Source organism: Bos mutus, chromosome 26 (assembly GCF_027580195.1).
Source record: "Bos mutus isolate GX-2022 chromosome 26, NWIPB_WYAK_1.1, whole genome shotgun sequence".
Lineage (NCBI taxonomy): Eukaryota > Metazoa > Chordata > Mammalia > Artiodactyla > Bovidae > Bos > Bos mutus.
In genome coordinates, this window is record NC_091642.1 from 27,600,005 (window position 1) to 27,623,939 (window position 23,935).

Below are 23,935 nucleotides of genomic sequence, written 5' to 3' on the forward strand. Positions count from 1 at the left end.
TTCACTTTGGCTCCATCTCTCCATTCTTTCTGGAGTTATTTCTCCACTCTTCTCCAGTGGCATATTGGGCACCTACTGACCTGGGGAGTTCATCTTTCAGTGTCATATCTTTTTGCCTTTTCATACTAATTCATGGGATTCTCAAGGCAAGAATACTGAAGTGGTTTGTCATTCTCTTCTCCAGTGGACCATGTTTTGTCAGAACTCTCCACCATGAACCATCTGTCTTGGGTGGCCCTACCTAATAACAAATTTTATAAATATCATTTCTGTTCATTTAAATACAGGTTAAAAAAAACAAATTCTGGAGTAATTCCATAGTGGTCTGGCGGTTAAGAGTCTGTACTTCCACTGCAGGGGGGCACTGGTTAGACACCTCATCCGGCTAAGACCCCTTGGCATGAAATTCTCGATGAAGGGCCACATGTTCTCGGATGCTGCCTAGAAGGCAGAGATAGGTGGCAGCTTGGAAATGAAGATCATGCTGGGCTCTGCACAGCTTCTCACTGGTGATCCAATGTGCGCAGAAAGTTTTCACGAGGTATCAATAGGCCACGGTGTCACGATAGGGTTGGCCTGTGGCCATGTTTAAGTAAGCGCAAGTCCCATAGAAGGCCTCACCAAGTGCACAGCGGTGACCCTAAGGCTGCCATTTTCCCATCATCAGAACTGACATTGGGTATTACCAATCTTTTAGTTTCTAACAACTTGGTAAATTTGAAAAGACACCTGGATGTTCAGATTCATATTTAATTATGAGTAAGGACTAGAATCTTCACAGGATTTGGGGCCACTTGTCTTTCGTTTTCTGTGAATAGCCTGTTCACATCTTTTGCCCATTTTTTCATAGGTTTGTTCACCTTTTTTTATTGATTATATGATTCCTCTGCATATACAAATTAAGGACATAGGGCTTTGTGCAGCTTGTGAAAAAATTCATTTTTTCAGCTTTTTGTTATTTTTACTTTGCTGATTGGCATTTTGCTCACAGAAGTTGTGGGGCGCACTTTAACCATCTTCTCCTTCACAACTACCGAATTCTGTGTTCTGTTCACAACGGCCTTCCCTTGCCTCTGATGGTGAAGAAATTCACCTGCATTTTCCTAAATGGTTAGCCAGTGGTTCCGGTGCCATTTTTCAGAGTCTCCCCGCCTTTTTTTCCATTCTCTTTTCAGCCCCTCAGGGCTGTGTGACTCTACAAAGTCACCAGAGTAGAGCCCACAGAAGTGCCACGTTGCTCTGTCTCTCTCTGCCAGAGACAGACCAGAAAGGCCTGTCATCCAGATCCCACAGAAGACCTCTGTCATTTGGTAGAAGAGGGTCAGGTCTCTCAAGGGTGGAGAGGGCACCACAGCTCTGAGAGACACGAGGGAACAATGGCCTCCCAGTCCTGACAGGAAAGTGGGCCACGCACCCAGTGTCTTCCTTCTGAAGGAGACCTCACAGGAGGGTGTGCTCTCCATCCAGAAAGAAGAAACACAGCCACACTTGTTTCTGAAGACACACGCACTTATACACACACTACACATATCCCCACAAATACCACCGCCCCACATACACACACATCAGACACACCGACTCCCCTAGCAGGGGGCACCCTGTCCTAAAGAGCCCTCTCCATCACAGGAATTCCAAGAACAGTCACACCAGTGTTTCTCAAATAACACCCAGATTCCTTTTTCCTTTTGAAAGGAAATAAAAATCTGGAGGGCCCCCAATAACATATCTGTAAGACCCCACATTGAGGAAAAAAAAAGAAACCAAAGACTTATTGTATAAAGATCTTCCAATTGCAAGTTGCTGCTGCTGCTGCTAAGTCGCTTCAGTCATGTCCGACTCTGTGCGACCCCATAGATGGCAGCCCACCAGGCTCCCCCGTCCCTGGGATTCTCCAGGCAAGAACACTGGAGTGGGTTGCCATTTCCTTCTCCAATGCATGAAAATGAAAAGTGAAAGTGAAGTCGCTCAGTCGTGTCCGACTCTTAGCGACCCCATGGACTGCAACCTACCAGGCTCCTCTGTCCATGGGATTCTCCAGGTAAGAGTACTGAAGTGGGGTGCCATTGCCTTCTCTGAATTGCAAGTTAACACATATTAACACATATTTAAAAGTGCTAAATAGATTTAAGTCAACATTAAAATGAAAATCTGACTTTAAAAAATTTTCCAGATTTAAAAGATCTGGGGACTTCCCATGGTTAAGACTTTGCCTTCCAAATGCACAGGGTGCTGGTTCAATCCCTGGTTGGGGAACTGAGATCCCATGTGCCTCGAGGCCGGAAAACCAAAACATAAGACAGAAGTAGTATTGTAACAAATTCAGTAAAGACTTTAAAAATGGTTCACATCAAATAAATCTTAAAAAAAAAAAAAAAGATGAGGCACCCCAAGGTGGGGTAGGGAGTTTAGAAGAATCAGATCTGAGGCATTATTCTGCAGCACATCTACAAGTTAATTTGCTTTCCACACACAGGAATAACAAATCTTTCTTCTATCTTCCCTCTATTTCTGCCTTTCCTTGTTCAGCAGGCCTAAGCTCCAGGCAACAAAAGGTGATCTTCCTCCCTTTTACCTTGTCCCTTAATCCCGTTGAGTTTTTCCAGTAAAAAACATTTATGGTTTTTATTGGGAAATTTTAAAAATCATTATTACAAAATAGACAATTTAGAAAATACAGAATTTTTTAAGATGTAAAGCCAGCTGCTCACCCTGAGAGGTAACATCCCTTTAAGCTGTGCTGGGCTTCCTTTTTGCCTTTTTCTTTGCTTGAGTGTTTTCCAGTAAATACCCAGCAAGGGCCAGTGCAGTCACACCAGTTGGTTCTCCTTTCCTGTGAGGCCCAGGGCCCAGGCTGACCTGGGAGGGCTGTCTCACCTCCTAGAGGTTGGAGCTATGAACAGGCTGGCCTGGGAGAGACCTTGTCCCAGTTTTCTGCAGTGTTCTCCCAGATGCATTGTCCGTTCTTTCTCTTTTTCAAAATTATTTATCTGGCTGCACAGGTCTTAGTTGTGGCACCTGGGATTTAGTTCCCCGACCAGGGATCCAACCCCCGGTCCCCTGCGTCGGGAGCACAGAATCTTAACCACTGGAAGACCAGGGAAGCCCCCATTGTCCATTCTTTTCTGGAGACTCCCAAGGTTAGAGGCGGCTGGCTGGCGGCCCTTTGACCACTCCCCTCTCCCTCAGAGTAGAATGGGAGCGCGGCGTGCTCAGATCCTCTCAGCCCACCTCTCTCCCCTCTGTTCTCAGGTGGTTCAGGGTTGAGAAACACAGCCTTAGCCAGACAGTCCCCTCTCCTGGCAGCAGCCCGAGGCTGACCAGGGCTGGGAGGCACAGAGGAGGAGCCCAGCTTCCTTCCTGGCCCTGTCCCCACCAAGGCTGTGTGACCCAGGTCAGGACACCCAGCCTCTCCGGGGCCCTGCACCCTCCCCTGCCCCAGGAATCTGGTGGTGGTGGCTGCGGTTCTCTGCTAGTGACAGGCTAGAAAGTTTTCTCCAGAACGTGCGCCCTCCCTTCCCCTCCCCTCCCCTCTCTCCCTTCCCTCCTCCCTCCCCTCAAGGCTCCCTTCTCCCCTCCCCCACCTCTCCTCTTCCCTCTTCCCTGCTCCCTCCCTTCCTCCTCTCCCTCTCCTCCCCTCCCCTCCCTTCTTCCTTCCCCTCCCTGCAGAGTCACACTCCAGCCCTCTCCCTCCCCACCCCCACCCTTCCCTCACACAGGTCCTGATAGCACATCACTGGATAAACTACAGACAAAGAATGGGACCCAGGCCTCTGTCTGTTACTACTTCATCAGAGGTAGAGACTGCACAGATAACTTAGCAAGTTTGCAGGACATATTGCGGACGGTCTAACTTAAACTACAGGCTAAATGATCTACACAGCATTCATTTGGCAGGTCCCAGAAATGGCACCCCACTCCAGTGTTCTTGCCTGGAGAATCCCAGGGACGGGGGAGCCTGGTGGGCTGCCATCTATGGGGTCGCACAGAGTCAGACACGACTGAAGTGACTTAGCAGCAGCAGCAGCAGCAGCAGCAGCAGCAGGGGTCCCTCAAACTGCCGGGCTCTCATTTTTCAGAGGAACTGAAATGGAGACACAGTAAGTCCTCCTGTATCATGAGGGTTGAGAGAAGGGAGAGACCGGCCTCAGATGGAAGTCCCCTCTCCCAGCACCCCCGGGGCTCCTGGGCGGGTGAGTAGCATGCCCAGAGCTTCATTCAGTGGTCCCCGGAGTCTCCAGAGGAAGGCTGGGTAGGCCAACGGCATGGCACGCCAGTGTGGGGCAACACACACTGATACGTGACAGGGAGACTCCGGGGCCCCGGGGCGGGGGTGGGAGGGCAGTCTTGGGGACACTTTCATATTCTCTATTTTTAACTTTTTCATAATGGTGTGTTTAATCAGAAAAAAAAGATGGAGATATTTCCATTTTCTAAAAGTTGTTTGAAATTACAGGAAGAAGGGCGGTCAGCGCAGCTGCCACAGTGCAGATGGGCTCTGTGGGGATTGGCGAGTGTTGCTGCACCCCTGGGCCCAGAAGGACTCAGAAAGATACTTGCCTCCCGTGCTCCAGAGGGCTCACGGGAGTGGCACTCGTGACTGTGAGCAAAGTGCCGATGACATCACTGGTCCAGGCTGGATGGAGAGGCGTCAGTGGAGTCAAGGGCACCCCAGCCCCTGAGGTTTTCCTTGGCTCAGGGGCAGCGCTGAGCTGCCAGTGAGGGAGATAGAGGGGAGAAGATTGAGGAAGGGCCCGGGCTTCACCCACTCCCAGCCCAGGCTCAGGCCACGCCCATGGATCTGTGACCAGGAGCAGTTCCTGTGGCTGCCTCCACTCCCCTCCATAAGTCAGGCTGCCTGGGTCAGGACTGGGGGCCAGGAAGATGGGGTGTTGTGGGGTGGGCTGCAGGTGAGGGGGAGGGAAAGATAGATAGGAAGAGACTGCAGGACAGAGAGGGGGACAGAGACAGAAAGACACTCGGAAAGACTCAGACACACACGCCGAGGGACGCACAGAGTCACAACACAGAGAAAGGCAGAGTCAGAGATGGAGAGACCAGCAGAACGAGAGGGAGAGAGACAGAGAGAGCTCAGGGCAGCACCTTCGTTCCATCTGCTTCCTAGGAGCAGACAGAGGGGCAGGTGCAGGTCAAGGCCTGGGCAGAGAGGACAAAGCTAGAGACGGAAGCAGGGGGAATGAGTGTCAACATCACAGAGAACAAACCTCTGCCGCCCTTGCGGTATGCTTGTCACGCTGCTGGAGGCTGCAGGAACGAGCAGGTGTGAGTGCAGGTCCCATCCTAGCTGGGAGATCCACCCCACACCTGGGAGGCAGGAGCAGCAGGCAGGAGCGGCCTTTCTAAGGGCCAAATGGGAGGAGAGGCTCCCGAGAGCTGAGGTCGCCAGGGGCAGCTTGCTGAAAGGCCTCATCCTTGCGTCTTGCAGAGCAGGTGGGAGGAAGGGGCATGGGTTCTCCAGGGGAAGAGGCATCTGCAAATGTGTGGAGGTGAGAAGACACTTGTGAGTACTGTCAGGAGGGCCTTGAATGTCACGATAAGGAGGCTGATGGGGCCCGGCCACACTTGAGCAGAGGAGTGATGCAGTGGGACCTGTGCTTTAGGGAGACCTGGGCTGGCCAGTGGCCAGACCTGAAGGGCAGCAGAATAAGTGGAGGAAAGAGTCGCAGGCACTCACTGAGCCCCCACCCCATCTCCCAACACTCCCCATCTGACACTACAGTCAAGCAACCCCAAACTGCCAACCCATACCTGGCTGCTTCTCACCTCCGTGCCCTTGACCAGGCAGTACCCTCCATCTAGAAGGCCTCCCCTTCCCCAACCCGGGCAAACACTGAAACAGTTTCAATGCTCTTCAAGAGACTTCTCTTGCAGGATGGCTTCAGGCAGAGTAAGGCGCCCCTCCTGGCTCCTCCCAGCACAAAAACCAATGTGAAAGCTCCCTGGGCTCAGCGGAGCTAAGTCATGTTCTTAACCAAGAACCGGAAAATGTAACTGGCTCCATCAGTGCCGTGGCCTTAACCACACCCAGAATTTGCCTGTCCTCCACGGGCAGCCCCACCAGCTGTCCAGCATCAGTATCCAAACCCTGAAGAAAGGAAGGAATCGGCTGGGGAGGGATGGGGGGACAGGGTGGGGCCCATTTGCCTAGAGGTGCTGTGGGCTGGCTGGTTACAGAGCAGTGACTCATCTCCCAGAGAGGAGCGGAGCAGTAGGGGACAGTTGGGAGCCTGTAGAGAGAGCCTGCCTCTGCCTCACACCCTTGGCCGGACGCCGTCTCCTCCTGGTCCCCTCAGGCCCTTGGAAGAGAAGAACCTCTTGCAGCCCCTGACTTGCCCCCAGTGTGGCATTGACCAGGAAGGCAGCTGAAGCCTCCCTGGCCCCCACCCAGGCCGTGGCCATGGATAAATTCCGCACACTCTTCCTGCACTTCCAGTCCAGCTCCGAGTCGGTAATGAATGGCGTCTGCCTGCTGCTGGCCATGGTCACCGTCAAGCTGTACTCCTCGTTTGACTTCAACTGCCCCTGCCTGGCGCGCTACAATGCCCTCTACGGACTGGGCCTGCTGTTCACACCCCCGATTGCCCTATTCCTCTGCGGCCTCCTGGCCAACCGGCAGTCCGTGGTGATGGTGGAGGAGTGGCGCCGGCCCGCCGGGCACCGGAGGAAGGACCCGGGCATCGTCAGGTGCGGTCCCACCCCCCTCCAGCTCCCCGTGGGCATTGTCAGGGGCTCCCCCAACTGCATAAGTACTGCCAGGGGCTCCCCAAACCCCAGTGACCCCCATGGGTATGGTCAGGGCTCCCCCAGGCACCCCCACAGGCACCCTACTTTCAGATGTGCCCCCTGCTCTCCCCCAGAAAATGATACCAAGGCACCATCAGTTCACAGAGACAGATTTGCCAGTCTCCACTCTGGAAACAGATATTTCTGATCCCGTTGTCTGTCACCTTCCCACGCCCAATGATAAAGACGCGTGAATGACACAGGACTCCTAAGAATTATCCAGGTCACGTCTGTCCTGCTGGCCATGGATTATAACTCCCCACATGCATGAAGGACCATCCCATGATGTGCATACCGTATTACACATATGAGAGGCGTGGTTGGCTTGAAGGCTGCATCCTGTCTCCTGCAAGCTCCCCGAGGGCAAAGACCCCATATGCTATCACTGTGTCCTCAGACCCTGGTCGGTGCCCTGTATCAAGAAAAGCTGATGGGGAATTCCCTGACCGTCCTGTGGTTAGGGCTCGACACTTTCACTCTTTCACTGCTGTGGCCTGTGTTCAATCCCTGCTCAGGGAACTCAGATCCTGCAAGTCATGTGACACAGCCGAAAAAGAGAGAGAGAGAGAGAAGAAAAGCTGACAGACTTTAGCAATTCATAATACTCCCTGGCCAACAGTCAGCCAAGCTCTGTGCCAAGTACTGTGTGTGCACAGCCTCTGAATTCTTACCTCGGCCCTGGGTCTCTTCCTGTCTTGGATCCATTTTTAAGGATGGGGGACCTGAGGCACAGAGAGGTTAAGTCACTTGGCTGAGCTCCCACAGCAAGGAAGAGGCTCAGATTCAAATCAAACCCAGAACCGCTGCCCTGAGTGTTTTAGACAAAATACCCAAGTGCTCTAGATCCACGGGCAGTGGTAGGAGGGACTTGGTGGGTTTTAGTTCACTTCTGATCTTCTCCTCTCCCCTATTGATGTAGACAACTGGGGTGTTCTCAAGGGCATATTATGTAACTTCGTAACAAGTCTTTGTTTCCACCTTCTAACCACCTTGCCCCCATAGAAAATGCTGGAGCCACCCCTGCCTACAACATATTTATAATTCACCACCAGGTAGGCCATGTACGCATACACACATACACACAGCCAGCGCACACCATCCTATGTTTTGTATACAACCAGCCTGCCAATGCAGGAGACATAAGAGACCCAGGTTCGATTCCTGAGTGGGGAAGATCCCCTGGAGGAGGGCGTGGTAACCCATTCCAGGATTCTTGCCTGGAGAATCCCATGGACAGAGGAGCCTGGTGGGCTACAGTCCTGGGGTCACAATGAGTCAGACACAACTGAGCGACTGAGCACACGCGCAAGTTAAAAACACCTGCATTCTGTGCACAAGCAGCCTCTCTTTAATGTTGCCAGGGGCTCCCGGCTCCCTGTGATTCAGCCACGCAGGGAGGCTTTTCCTCTGGAGTCTTGTGGTTCCAGCTCCACTGAGCTCCTGTCCTGTGACCAACACCCAATTCAGGCCACTAGACATAGTAGGTCAAAAGAGGCACCTGGGGACAATCAGAGGCTCCCTGGACACTGCAGGAGGTGTGTAATGCCGTCTCTGGGCAGGTTATTCCACAGGACCCTCTTAGTTTAGGGTCCCCCCAAAAGCAGGCTCTGGAAAGAAGTGATAATAAGGAGGCAACTGGGGCTCAGTCCTTTGAGGGGCCTAAGGGAGTGGGTAGAACCCACTTCAGAATCATCCCACTGAGGGTCCCGGATGCTGGGGCATTAAACTACCAGGCCCTGCCCTCTGGGATTGAGGTGAACCCTCCAGGCCACCCCGCACTGGGAGCAGGGACTCCTCTGAAGCCTCAGAGCCATGCAGGGGGCTGAGGTCAGAGGTCTTCAGGCTCTCCACGTGAATAGAAACTACCCACCAAAGCTCTAGATGCTTCTGGCCTGAGCAGAGCACTAACAGAGTCTGCTACAAAGGCTCAGGCAGGAAGAATACCAGCTCTCCAGTGTTCCAGTCCCAGGGCTCCCAGGACTCCAGCTCTGCTTCTCCCCAACCCTCTGCTGCTCGGGCCTCTGCAGTGGGAGCTGCAACCCTCCCTTTGGGGTAACCACACACCATCCTGGGAAGTTCATCCTCGCATCCCCCCTGTAGCCTTCCTGCTGCAGCTGAATTCTGGCTGCCCTGTGTTCCCGCTCCCTTCCTCTGTTCCCAGGTACATGTGCTCCTCTGTACTGCAGAGAGCGCTGGCCGCCCCCATCATCTGGATCCTGCTGGCCCTCCTCGATGGAAAGTGCTTCGTGTGCGCCTTCAGCAGCTCCGTGGACCCTGAGAAGTTTCTAGACTTCACCAACATGACCCCCAGTCAGGTGCAGCTCTTTCTGGCCAAGGTGCCCTGCAAGGAGGATGAGCTGGTCAGGAACAGCCCCGCTCGGAAGGCGGTGTCTCGCTACCTGCGGTGCCTGTCACAGGTAATTCGGGGGGTTGGGGGGTTTCTTCTCCCTGCCCTGGGAAATGTCCTGCACTGGTTCCAAGGGGTGCGGGGTGAGGAGGTATACATGGTTTCCTGAGGCCCCCTCCCAATGCTAGAGACACAACCGCGGAGCATACGGTCCCTGGGGGGGTGATCAGAGACATGACCCATACACAGGACAGTGTCAGGCCTAGGACGTGGGCACTTCGCCATCAACACTGACTCACCTGAGGGTGGAGACCAGGTGTCCATACCCTTCTGGAGTTAGCTAGGCTCATCTCCAGGTTGGATGGCAGGAAACGCTGCAGATATACTGCACTACCCTGCCCCCACCCCACACACGCATTCTGCCCACCCCTCAGAAATAACAGTAATTACCACTTGAGGCACTTATGTGTCAGGCACTGTTAAGCATTTCACATGCATTACTTCATTTAATTCTCAAAACTGCCCTATGAGATAGATGCCATCATGATTGTCCCACTTTGCAGATGAGGAAACTGAGGCTCTGAGAGTTTAGTTCACAAGGCCAAAGGCACACAGTTTGTAAGAGGCTGGGCAGGAATCTAAAATGCCATTCCTCCAAACCCTCCCCTACTATGCAGGTCCTCCCCAGACGCTTGGCTCCCCACAGAGCACAGAATCCATTATCCTGGGGACAAACCCCAGCCCAAGCTCCAGATCCCACCCTCACCACTGCCAGAGCCCTGCTTGGGCTGTGTCTCCCCAAAAGTGTTTACATGGTCCCACCACGTGCAGAGCATCACTGGAGATACACCCTAGCTCTCTGGGGTGTCAGGACAGGCTCATGGTGAATGCAGGCCCGTGGAGTGGCAAAGAGAAGACCATGCTTGGGACACACTTGATTCTGCTTCAGACTGTGACCACGGCCATGAGCCCCTTCCCCTCTGGGCCTCGGGTTCTCCTGCAAAATAAACGGAGGTTCGGTCTACTCACCTTGATGTCCCTGTGAATGTAAACACTGTAGACTAGTTCACTATCCCTTGAAAGAGTGCAGAATCCTCAGACCAGGGTTTGAGTCCTGACTCAGCTGTAAACGATCAGTCACATTAAATGCTCCTCCAAGTAAAATACTCACACAAGCATTTTAAACTTAGAGTGGGGGGAAGGGAGGGCCTCGTGAGAGGCCAGGCAGAGAGCTTTGTCAATCACATCTACAAATGATAAGGATTCAAATAAGTCTTGTGGTTTAGAGGATGATTTTTCTGCTCCAGGTCTATAAAGTTGCTCTAGTCCTAGGTGATGTCTCAATACCTCTGGCTGGGCAGAGGGGAGGGCCAGGAGCAGCCAGGCTGGGGCTCCAGCCTCAGAATTACTTCAGCTTCTCTTTACTCTTGGCCTGGAACACTGTTTCCTGTTCACATCTTGTAAACTATCATCAGCCTTTAGGTCTCAGCCTCAACTTCACTGTTCTCTGAGGCCTCAAATTCAGGTCAGGTGTCCCCTCTCAGATTTTCCATGACCCAAGATACATCCCTCAACATGGCACTTAGCCAGTCATCACCTATGTCATTGTAACTTCCACTAAAGTGTTAGCTCTGTGAGAGCAAAGACTGAGTCCTTGGTATCTCCCTGAAAATATAGGATGGATGGATGCATAGATGGGATGGATGCACATATATAAGCATGGATGAAGAACCAGATAAAAAGACGAAAGGATGATGGGTGGATGCACAGATGAATGGATGGGAGTGCAAGAAGGCGAAACGTTACCTCCACCCACCTTAGGTTTTCAGCTGAGACTCTAACAAAAAGAATGATTAACAGGAGGAAAATAAACAGTTTAGCATTGTGTGAAGTGCTCATCAGGCAGGGGGAACCTAAAACAGAGTCACTCTAAGCGGTGGCTTAGAACTGCGGCTTATATAGCATCTTCAGCTATGAACAATACCTTTGTAGAAAAATGTCAGGACAAAGGAAAGCAGCTTTATGCTTCCAAGGGTGGAAACTGTGGGAAGATAAATAAATACATGGGAGGAAACAAAAGGATTGTAAGGTGTGTTTGTTCAGGAGGAAGGCAGGGGGGATAAATAACAAGTGGATAGATGATTAGATAGAGATAAATGGAAACAAGGATGAGAGTATGGGAACATGAATGGATGGGAGCATAGATGGTTGGATAGAGGGATATGGACAGATAGGAGCATGGTTGAGAAGGTGGCTTGATAGGAAGACAATAGATATATAGTCAGATAAGAGGATGGATGACGGGATGGATGAGAGATAGTTGGATAGAAAGTGGATGGAAGGAGGAATGAATGAATGGGAGAGAGGATGGATGGAGGTAGTTGGTAGAATGGATGACTGAATTGGAAGGCGGGTAGATCTGAAAATGGATGGAAGGGATAAGTAAAGGGGACACCCTTGCCACACTGTACAATATCTGTGTGTCTGAACGCTTACATTAGCGCTCCCCACCCTCTAGGCCATTGGCTGGAGTCTCACCCTGCTGCTGATCCTCCTGGCCTTCCTGGCCCGCTGCTTGAGGCCCTGCTTCGACCAGACAGTCTTCCTGCAGCGCAGATACTGGAGCAACTACGTGGACCTGGAGCAGAAGCTCTTCGACGAGACGTGCTGTGAGCACGCGCGGGACTTTGCGCACCGCTGCGTGCTACACTTCTTCGCCAGCATGCAGAGCGAGATGCAGGCGCGGGGGCTGCGCCGGGACTCTGCGGGTAGGGGTCCGGAGGCCCCTGAGAGGCCCGAGCCCCGAGACGGCCTGGACGGTGGAAGCGGGAAGGCCCACCTGCGCGCAGTCTCCAGTCAGGAGCAGGTGGACCGCCTCCTGAGCGCCTGGTACTCCAGCAAACCACCACTTGACCTCACAGCATCCTCTGGGCTCTGGGGGTGCGGCCTCACCCATCGCGCCCCCACAGTGGTCCCGGGCACCAGGGAGTCCCCACACACTGACGTGTAAGGACCCAGACCGCATCCTCACGTAAAATGCCCACACTGACAAGGATGTGGGGGCTTTCCAGGCAGTGGGGACCCCATGGCAGGGCAGCTTAACCCTTGTCAGCCTCCTTCCCCAAAACAGCCCAGTGCCTGGCCGAGCTTCTGGGCGTGGCCTCTTGTGTGCTCTAAAGCTGTGCTTCACAAACTTCCTTGTGCTCACGTGTTCACCTGGACTCTTGTCAAATGCAGATTCTGATTCAGTCCATCTAGGACCAGGGCCAAGACTGCATTGCTGACGAGCTCCTGATGCTTCTGGTCAGTGGACCAAACTCCGAGTAAGAGTCTAAATAGATCTGTCCTGGGTGCTGGGTCCTAGATGTCCATATTCTAAATCTAAAATAATAATAATGGCAACAGCACCTGCTTGTATGATGCTTACTATGTACCAGGCACTGCTCTAACTTCTTTCTATATATAACTCATTTAATCTTAATGATAATCTGATGAAGTAGGATGATGACTAGCCCCATTTTTTTTAGAGAAGGAAAGTGAGGCATTAAAGGTTAAGGTGGCTGAGGTCACCCATATAAGAGCTGGAATTTGATCTCAGGACATCAGCTCTAGAGTCTGCTCTGAGCTACTACATTAATCCTCTAGGCTATGTGTGTGTGTGTGTGTGTATGCACACATGCATGTTCTAGATTGTGTGTGTGTGTTTTCAGGGCCGTGGCTGGGTTTCCTGCAGCCTCCAACAAGGTTCTCTGAGTGAACTCAGCAAACCCTGCTTGAGAATTCTTCTCAAAAGTACAAATTAGTGTCTCTTGCTGACTACTGCAGACGAATAGCTTTATATCTTTTCAGGGGGATTTTTCTGTTTCTGAATGTCAAGGGGGAGCTGACCCTTCCAGCTCCCATCTTCTCCGGTTCCACCAATTCTGTTCTAACCAACCAAGGCCAAGCAGCCTTCAGGTGCAGCTCGTTTGTCAGCCCAGCCTTCTGCTCACCTCCAGCCAGCAAGCACTTCCTCCGTCACCTCTCCACTGACCACCCTCCTCACCACCTGCAGCCTGACCCCTGAGCTTGACCTTGCTTTCTAAGGCTGCCTCCTTTGCCAGGCATCCCAGGGGCATCTACCCACTGCCCTCAGCAAGAAGCTGACACCATGGTAAGAATTTCCCTAGGGATATGAGGAATGGACCAGATCTACAAGTCAGGGTGCAAATCAGGTGTCCAGGCAGCCCTAGACATCTCCATTGAACAAACACTCCAGGTGATTCTGCAAAATCCAGTGTTTAAAAACCTCTGGACCAAGTGTGGGTGTGGGGTCTGACTCAGGGATGAAGACCCTCGAAATACCAGGGTTAAATCTTCCTGGAAGAACTGCCTCTGAGTCTCTGGCAGCCCAAACAGCAAAGGTTGAGGAAGATCTATTCTGTGAGCTCCTCTGGGTCTCGGCCCTTCCCTGATGACTCACTCACCCCCACCCCCGCACACACATCCTGTTATTGCCTCTGTCAGCACAACAGTGCTTGGTGACCACAGACATGCAGTAGGTTCACTCTATGCTTTACTGGTAATGAGGGCATGGGGGCAGTACAGGGGTCCTGGAGCCCAGCTCCCTCCGTATCAGGCAATCTCTGCTCTCCTGGGTGCTTGCCAAAGGGCCTAGGAGGACCAGACTATCCATACAGCCCAGTCTTTCCCCTGCTACCTTGCTGTGGTCAGGCCATGCAAATGTCTAAAATGGTACTGGGCAGGCCAAGATTTAGGCAAAGTGTTAGCAGGGATTGGTCGGGGAGGGAGGAGGCAGACCTTGGACATGATCCAGTCAGCAGGGCCGAGTGCCCAGCCCAGGGAAAGGAGGCTCAGAGACCCCACCCTGGGCTTTAAAGAAGCAGTATCTGGACCAGTAAAGGGCCACTTGCCTTCTTATATTGAGCCTACTGCATAGAAAGCACTGTGCCAGGGAGGAGGGAAGGAAGAATACACAGATGATGCATATTGCCCCACCCCCAAGGAACTCACTCTCTACTAGAGGGACCGAGATGGGTACAGAAATCATTACAACCCAAAGCAAAAGGTGTAAAGTGATACGATAGCGCCAAGCTGTGTGCCACAGAGATTCAGCATGAAGAGTAGTGGCTCCAAGCTGAGAGAATCAGAAGGATGTCATTACAATGGGCCTTAAAGGATGGGGGCGGGGGTTTGACAAGTAGAGAGGGATGCGGATGGGGGAGCAGAGCATCTACAAGGAGGAAACAGAACAAAAGCAAAGAATTGGGGTTCACTGATTCACTCAGCAAACTTTGATGGAATGCCTAGAGCACCAAAGAGCAGGAAAGGCATCGTCCTATCTTAGTGGAGATTCCAGTCTGAAGGGGAGATAAGACGTGAGCCAGTGAACAAACAACCGCGTGCAGGGTGTGTGGTTCGGCCTGAGCAAAGTGAAGGACCTTCGCCAGAGGGCCGAGGAGTCTGTTCCAATGAATCCCACCAAGAGATGCTTTCTGAGCCCCACACCCAGTGACACCATCTTGGATCCTGGAGCCCTCAAATGCCTCCTTACCCTCTTCAGTCCCCAGATAACATGGTTTCAAACCCCAAACCTCTTTGCCATCATCCTTTCACACCACCATTTACTCATATCCTGGGAGAGATCCTGTGTGTAGCTCATGCCACTCCACCTGGGGGTGAGGGACCCAGGTGGCAGGCTGCCACCTGCTCCCCTCCCAGGAGAGCAGCCCTCGTGGGTGCTCATGCTCATTGCCCAAGTCTCCTTCAACTCTGGGAGACAGTCCTTCTGAATACACCCTGTACACAAGGCCTCTCTTCTGGGAGACACAGTGACTAGCTGGGCAAGGCAGAAATGTACTGTAAGAGTGACTTTGGCTGTGTTAGTCCCCTGTCTCACATGGTCTGGGCAGCTGCGGTTCTGCATGAGAAGTGGAAGATGGTGGCATCCTTGAGGGTTTTGCTCAGGTCTTTGAGGTTATCCTACAGGCAAGTGCTTCCAGGCAGAGTCAGAAGGCAGAATGATACTCCACCTGGCAGTGATCCCTGAAGCTGCAGGAATGGATACGCCAGTGAGAGAGAGAGACTGAGTGAGAAGAGGAAAGACTGAGACCTTTAGAGCTTTGGGGGAGAAAGACCGGACAGCAAGTGAGAATAAGAAATCACAGGGACAGAAGTTCTGTAAGAATGCCAGGGGGCAACCTGGTGCTCTGTGACAACGTAGAAGGGTGGGATGGAGTGGTGGGTGGGAGGGAGGTTCAAGAGTGTTAGGACATCCATATACTTATGGCTGATTCACGTGGTTGCATGGCAGAAACCAACACAACACTGGAAAGCAATTATCCACCAATGAAAAAAAATTTTAATTACGTTTTGAAAGCCAAAACTGATCAAGTTTTGACTATTTCATTCAATCCATGCCTTGATGAAATAAGATTTTACTAGATGGGCTCTAAGATCCTTCCCAACACTGGTTTTCTATGGTTGTAAGAGTCCAATCTTGGTAATATCTAAATAATTATTAGAGTCATAGAGATTTGTACTTTCTGGGGAACAGAATCAATCAATAAGCAAGCAGCTTTTTTAAGGAAAAAAAAAAAGAATGCCAAGAAGGAGTGAATTTCAAGATGAGGGAATGAATGAATGAAAGTTGCTCAGTAGTGTCCAACTCTTTGTGACCGCATGGACTATACAGTCCATGCAATTCTCCAGGCTAGAATACTGGAGTGGGTAGCCTTTCCCTTCTCCAGGGAATCTTTCCAACCCAGGGATCAAACTCAGGTCTCCTGCATTGCAGGTGGATTTTTAACCAGCTGAGCCACAAGGGAAGCCCAAGAATACTGGAGTGGGTAGCCTATTCCTTCTCCAGGGGATCTTCCCAACCCCAGAATCAAACTGGGATCTCCTGCATTGCAGGTGGATTCTTTACCAACTGAGCTATCAGGGAAGCCCTAAAGATGAGGGAAGGATGAGCAATGAATCCAGAGCTTCAGGGAAACCAGCGGTGGAGGCACAGGGGACTGAGTGAAAATCATAGGTTCTTGGTAACCTTCCAGGGCAGGGGAATGCGTCCCCAGGGAGGTGGTCCTGGCAAAGCAGATGGATGGGTTTCTGTAGGAATCACCTAAATCCCTGGACACCTGCCCCACCCAGCCTCATAAAGGAAGAGTGGGAGGTCTGGAGCCTGCTCCCATTTAGAATATTGATATGGAGGAGGGCACCAGGACCTAAAGACTATGATGGGAGTCAAGGAATCCATACTTCTCTGCTGAGAGCCCACCTCTGCCCAACTCTTTGAGGTCAAATGAAATGAGTTCTCCCTGAAGCTTGATCAGCTCTCACATCGGGGAGGGCCAGAGGGCTATGGAAAGAGGAGAGTGGCCCTGAGGCTCTAGAGAAGAGCAGTAGGAGATGGCTGGGGTGGCCAATGGTAGCAGAATAGAGGTGACATTGGTCTGCCAGTGGCTATCGCCATGGTGGTGAGCTTTGAATGTACACCAGCCCTTCCTGCCCACCCAGCCAGCACACAAAGGGGGACCTGCTCTTCAGCCCTTCCTACTCTGCTCACAGAAGCTAACAGAGCCAGAGCGGTGAGGACTGTCATGTCCTATTTGTGTCCAGATTCCTACCTCCTCACAAATTCATCTTGGTCCAAGGCTCACTTCTCTCCTTTATTCACTTACTCGAGTATTCATTCCAATATTCAGCACTTGTTAACTGAGCATCTCTTACACCAGGCACACTGTTCTGAGCCCCAGGAACATAGCAGGAAAACAAAACAGATGTGGGCCTTTATGGTCCGATGGGAGCTCTGGATATTAAACAAACACAGCCTCTAAAACACATTACTAACTGAGATCAGTGCTGTGAAGAGGAAGTACATGGGTCGGGTGGAGGGCATGAAAGCCTTTGTCAGCAGGACTCAACTAAGCTAAGGGTTCAGGATCTTCTCTCAAGAAAGGCAACCTACTGAATAGAAGATATTTACAAATGATATCCCAGTAAGGGGTTAATATCCAAATGATACAAAGAACTTACACAACTCAAAGTCAAAAAAACAAACAACCTGATTTAAAAAATGGGCAGAGGACCTGAATAGACATTTTTCCAAAGAAAAGATATCTATGGCCAACAGGCACATGAAAAGATGCTCAACATTATGAATAATCAGGAAAAGGCACATCAAACCCACAATGAGATGTCACCTCACATGTGTCAGAATGGCTATTATCAAAAAGACAACAAATAACAAGTGTTGGTGAGGGTGTAAGTGTTAGTGCAGCCACTAGGGAAATAGAAGAGAGATTTCTCAAAAAGTTAAAAATAGAACTACTATATGATCCAGCAATTCCACTCTTGAGTATTTATCTGAAAAAAAAAAAAAAAAAAACTCTCATATTTTAGAGTGACAAGAACCAGAACTCAGTTACATGCATTTCTTATCTTTGAGACTTATTTCCATGAGCCAACATCCCTATGTTCATTGCAACATTACTTACAAGAGTTAAGATATGGAAGCAACCTAAGTTCTCATCAACAGATGAATGGATAAAGAAGATGTGAAATATGTATATATAACGGAATATTACTCAGTCATAAAAAAGAATGAAACCTTGCCATTTGCAACAACATGGATATGCCTAGAGAGTTTTATGCTAAATGAAATAAGTCAGAGGAAAGACAAATACAGTATGATTTCACTTATGTGGAGAATCTGCAAAACAAATGAACACATGTCACAAACAGAAAGAAAGTAATTGATATAGGAAACAGATAGTGCCTAAGGGGAGAGGACTTAGGGGAGGGGAGAAATAGGGAAGGGAGATTAAGAGGTGCAAACTTTTAGCTGCAAAATAAATGAATATTCATTCAAATATTCAGCACTTGTTAACTGAGCATCTCTTACACCAGGCACACTGTTCTGAGCCCCAGGAACATAACAGGGAAACAAAACAGATGTGGGCCTTTATGGTCCAATGGGAGTTCTGGATATTAAACCAACACACCCTCCAAAACACATTACTAACTGAGATCAATGTTGTGAAGAATAAGTACATGGGTATGAAATGTACAGTATGGGAAATACAGTCAATAATTGTGAAATATCTTTGTATGGTGACAGATGGGGACAACTTACCATGGTGATTGTTTTGAAATGTACAGAAACATCAAATCACTATGCTGTGTACCAGGAACTAACCTAGTGTTGCTGGTCAACTATACTTCAAAAACAAACAAACAAAAGAATGGGTGGAGCTCAGAGGCACCTGTTGCACTCATGTCTAGGGTCAGAGAGAGAAAGATGAAAAAGAGCAGAGACAATAGTAAGAGGTGGGGGCTTCTATGCCAGAACTCAATCACATGACCCTAAGCCACATGAAACGGGTGGGAATTGTAAGGAAGCCCATGAAATGTTTGCTGGGCACTGCCATTTTTTGTCACAATGTACAACCTCCAGTACAGTTTGACTGATGCAGAAGAGAATAGCACTCTGTCCTTATCAGTTAAAGCCCTCATACCTCTGATAAAACAGCCTGACAGTCTTTGAGCCACCCCGGCAGCCCCATCTGACTCATGGCTCGGTGCCCCCCCCCCAGTTGCTGGATGAGCGCTGTGCACTACACACACACTCATGCTGTCCTATGCAAATGAGGCATTTTCCTAAAGTACAGCATCCGCTCTCCAGAGGCCCCCTTTGCATGCTGCTTTTCATGACACTTAACTCTTTCAAGGTGGAGGGGACTCATTGGCACTGGGATGGGTGCCCAGACGGCACTCCAGAGGGCAGGAGGAGAAGGAGCTGGTGCACACCCCAGCAGTGGCCGTGGTTGGGTCTGCTGTTAATGCACTGAAACATTTGAGTGGGGCTATGACATCCTGCTCTCCATGTACACCCAGTCATGCTCAAGGAGTTCAGGGGAGAAGTGGTGAAGACACAAAGCATTGCTAAGTCACTACCAAATACCCTGCCACGGTCGGCAGGGTAATGGGCTCCCAAAGTCCACCAAGGCTCCCCTATCTCCAGAATGTGTTACCTGCAATAGGGACTTGGCAGATATGATTCTGCTGAAAAGCTTGAGATGGGGAAATGATCCTAGATTAGCCAGGTGGGAGGTTCCTAACCTTCCTCAAATCCCAGTGCATCATGACATTGGTCACCTTGGTACATGACACTGGGGCAAACCAAGGGAATTTGGAGATACCTTTTGAAAGCCTGTTGGGAAAAAGGCAATTATATTACTATTTTCTTGATCTAATATAATTATGAGAATAAGAAGGAAGATGTAAAACAAAGTATTAGGAAAGATATTAAATATTGAATTGATACAAAACATTAAAATGGAATCTCCCAGACTTCTTAAAATGAGAAATTTGAGCTTTCTTCAGTGAGCACAGCTTTTTAACATTGGACTTCTTGCATGAAATGACCACAGGCAATTCTCATTCAAGGGTCTTTCACAAAATTTTTTAATTTTATTTTTTAAGGGTCTTTCTTAAAATTAACAGATAACATTATATTAGTTTCAGGTGTAAAAATGATTATAATTAGTTATTTGTATATTGTTAAATGTTCCCCACAATAAGTCTAGTTAGCATCCATCACCGTGCATGGTTAAAAAAATTCTTTTTAGGATGAGAACTTTTGAGATCTACTCTCGTAGCAGCTTTCAAACATACAATACAGTATTATTAACCAAAGTCACCATGGCATCTGGTCCCGTCACTTCATGGCAAATACATGGGGAAACAGTAGAAACAGTGACAGATTTTATTTTGGGGGGCTCCAAAATCACTGCAGATGGTGACTACAGACATGAAATTAAAAGACACTTGCTCCTTGGAAGAAAAGCTATGACCAACTTAGACAGCATATTAAAAAGGAGAGACATTACTTTGTCCACAAAGATCTGTCTAGTCAAAGCTGTGATTTTTCCAGTAGTCATGTATGGATGTCAGAGTTGGACTATAAAGAAAGTTGAAGGCCAAAGAATTGATGCTTTTGAACTGTGGTGTTGGAGAAGACTCCTGAGAGTCACTTGAACTGCAAGAAGATCAAGCCAGTCAAACCTAAACGAAATCAGTCCTGAATATTCATTGGAAGGACTGATGCTGAAGCTGAAGCTCCAATACTTTGGCCACCTAATGCGAAGAACTGACACATTGGAAAAGACCCTGATGCTGGGAAAGATTGAAGGCAAGTGGAGAAGGGGATGACAGAAGATGAGATGGTTGGATGGCATCACCAGCTCAATGGACATGAGTTTGAACAAGCTCCGGGGGTTGGCGATGGACAGGGAAGCCTGGCGTGCTGCAGTCCTTGGGGTCGCACAGAGTTGGACACGACTGAGTGACTAAACAACAACAAAGGGGATGATAAACTTAAAACCAATTTTTACAGCCATATAAACATCTACAATGGCTTGAATGGTATGTAAAGACTCTAACATTCATTGACTTTCAATAACTGTAATTACAATTCTAGTGATCATGAGAATAATGGATTTAGAATCCAATCAAGCTATTTTATTCCAAGTATTTTATTTATTTATTTATTTTCCCCAGAAAATACTTTATTTATTTTTTTATCCTCTTTATTTTTTTAAATTTTATTTTATTTTTTAAACTTTACATAATTGTATTAGTTTTGCCAAATATCGAAATGAATCCGCCACAGGTATACATGTGTTCCTCATCCTGAGCCCTCCTCCCTCCTCCCTCCCCATACCATCCCTCTGGGTCGTCCCAGTGCACTAGCCCCAAGCATCCAGTATAGTGCATCGAACCTGGACTGGCAACTCGTTTCTTACATGATATTTTACATGTTTCAATGTCATTCTCCCAAATCTTCTCACCCTCTCCCTCTCCCACAGAGTCCATAAGACTGTTCTATACATCAGTGTCTCTTTTGCTGTCTCATACACCGGGTTATTGTTACCATCTTTCTAAATTCCAAGTATTTTAAAATCACACTGAAGTTTAGGATTTGCAGAGAGTGTATATGTGTTTAGAGCAGGCACCTGAAGTCAGTTTGGGCAGCATGAAAAGGGTACATCAACTACAAATAGAGACCCATGTCCACTACAGATGGAAGGCAGAGATTCCAGACAGCCTCTTGGAGCCACACTCCTGCTGGGCTCCCAGCCTCCTGGGTCACCTCACCCCACATTCCACACCGGAGGCTGTGTGCCAGGCTCTGCCTGCCACCCAGACCTTTTGTCAGCCGTCTGCATTGATGCACAGTAGATGCACAAGGGTGGACACCCCCTTTGCTGGGTCTCTCTCACCTGCTGCCCACCGGTGCCCCTCCTCAGCATCCTCTAACAGCGTCCTCCAATGGTCACCAGCCTGAGTGCTCCAGTTACCCAAGGCCCAGCTTGAGGGCTGATGGGAGCAATATCCTTCCCCACCTGTATCCTACTTGTGACATGCTAGCATTGAGAAGAAAGCCAAAAAAAGAAAAAATGCTTCTCTGCCCCCTCCCTCACCTCCCCACTCTCACCTGGCCTGGGTTCAAATCCCCCTTTTCCACCCACAAGTTGTGTAGCATTTAACTAGTGTCCGGGAGAAAGAAACCTGTCCTCTACACTTCTGGTTCTTCTGACTGGTTTAAGAATTAAATTGAAAAAAAAAAAAATTTTTTTTTGAAAAAAAAAAAAAAAGAATTAAATTGAAATTTTCTCCTGTTAAAGACAAATTAACAGGAGAAAATCAAATTTAATTTCATATGTATGGGAATCTCACATATATGAGAGATTCAGAGACAGAAAGATAAAATGAGGTACTTAACAACCATTCTGAGCTAAGGAATGGGGTAGGAGCCTGGGGGCTTCCTAGGACAGGATAGTCATGCACAGGACAACAAGTGTTACAAAACCAGGTCTGTTTGCCCAACACACAGCAAACCAAACACCGAGATGACAAGATCTGCAGCCGAGGAAGAGTTCTTGCCACAGGGAAGACAATTGAGATGAGAGAACAAGCCTCAGATCTCTGTCCCCCAAGGCAAGGGGGTTGGGATATTTATGGAATAAGCCTGTGGTCTTGGCATGGGGAAAGGTGATTGGAGGCAAGGGAAACATGAGGTAACTGGTGTCCTACAGAGGTGTACCTGGGTTACATGCTTCTGAATACTCAAAAGTATAGGCACTTAGCATGATCTGAGGGTAAAGTTTTCCAGTCTCTGATGGAGAAGGCAATGGCAACCCAGTCCAGTACTCTTGCCTGGAAAATCCCATGAATGGAGGAGCCTGGTAGGCTGCAGTCCATGGAGTCATGAAGAGTCAGACACGACTGAGCGACTTCACGTTCACTTTTCACTTTCATGCATTGGAGAAGAAAATGGCAACCCACTCCAGTGTTCTTGTCTGGAGAATCCCAGGGACGGGGGAGCCTGGTGGGCTGCCGTCTATGGTGTCGCACAGAGTCGGACATGACTGAAGTAACTTAGCAGCAGCAGCAGCAGATGTCAAAAAGTCCTTCATTAAACACCTGTGTGCAGGCCCAGTTTTCGGGTTGGTGGTCCCAGCCAGCCTTAGCTGGCTTGCGCTGGAAAGAGGTGACTCCAAGTTTCCATAAGTCAGTTGGGTTACATGACACTAAGATATGCAATTCAAGAGGAAAAAAGTGGGGGCTTCCCTAGTGGCTCTGTGGTGAAGAATCCGCTTGCCGCTGTAGGAGACAAGGGTTCAATCCTTGATCCGGCAAGATCCCACACGCCAAGGATCAACTAAGCCTGTGATCCAGAGCCGGAGAGCCACACTTACTGAGCCCACATGCCACAGCTACTGAAGCCCACATCCCTAGAGCCCGTGCTCCACAACAAGAGACGCTATGGCAATGGGAAGCCTGAGCATTGCAACTAGAGAATAGCCCCTGTTAGTGACAACTAGAGAAAGCCTGTGCAGCAGCGAAGACCCAGCACAGCCAAAAGTAAATAAATAAATAATATTTCTTTTTAAAGAGGGAAAAAAGTAACTAAGCAAGCTTAATAAGTGAAGGCAGTTTATAAGCAGAGGGGTTTTTACAGGCTCTTCCCCTGTCTATTGCTCTGAAAGACAAGCTCAAGAATTCCTGTTCACCACCAGAATCCACCTGCAATACTGGAGACCCCAGTTCAATTCCTGGGTCAGGAAGACCCCTAGAGAAGGGATAGACAACCCACTCTAGTATTCTTGGGCTTCTCTGGTGGCTCAGACAGTAAAGAATCCTCCTCCAGTGCGGGAGACCTGGGTTCGATCCCTGGGTTGGGAAGATCCACTGGAGAAGGGCATGGCAACCCACTCCAGTATTCTAGCCTGGAGAATCCCCTTGGACAGAGGAGCCTGGCAGGCTCCATGGGGTCTCAAAGAGTCGGACTGAGTGACTAATCACAGCATTAGCTTCTGTAAAGTCTGTGGGGGTATGATTTCATAAGAAGACGTGCAGATGTTCGGTGACCAGAGATTTGCCCTGATGTATAGGGAAAAAAATTTCTTTGGGAAAAATTCTCAGTTTAAGTTCTGCAAGTTAGTTAAGGGAGGGGCAGTAGTTTCTCTGGAGCCCACAGAGTCTCCACTGCCATTAGTTCAAAATAACCTGTATGCCAAAGTAGTGTAACCAGGAAAAGGTTAATTTTGAATTCATGCTGGATCTGCTTCTGTGACTTTAACCCCCATCTTGCTACTTTTGTTGTTCAGTTCAGTTCAGTCGCTCAGTCGTCTCCGACTCTTTGCAACCCCATGGACTGCAGCACGCCAGGCCTCCCTGTCCATCACCAACTCCCGAAGCTCACTCAAACTCATGTCCGTT

At 49.4% G+C, this 23,935-nt stretch overlaps 1 protein-coding gene across 1 annotated transcript; it reads left to right on the forward strand.

Moving 5' to 3' along the window:
• The first annotated feature begins 6,323 nt into the window (after positions 1 to 6,323).
• CALHM3 (calcium homeostasis modulator 3) lies at positions 6,324 to 12,466 on the forward strand. The gene is made up of 3 exons (XM_005888035.2): positions 6,324 to 6,702; positions 8,963 to 9,218; positions 11,667 to 12,466. The coding sequence occupies exons 1-3, from the start codon at positions 6,416 to 6,418 to the stop codon at positions 12,156 to 12,158; spliced, it is 1,035 nt and encodes a 344-aa protein (XP_005888097.1). The 5' UTR covers positions 6,324 to 6,415; the 3' UTR covers positions 12,159 to 12,466.
• Positions 12,467 to 23,935: the final 11,469 nt, after the last annotated feature.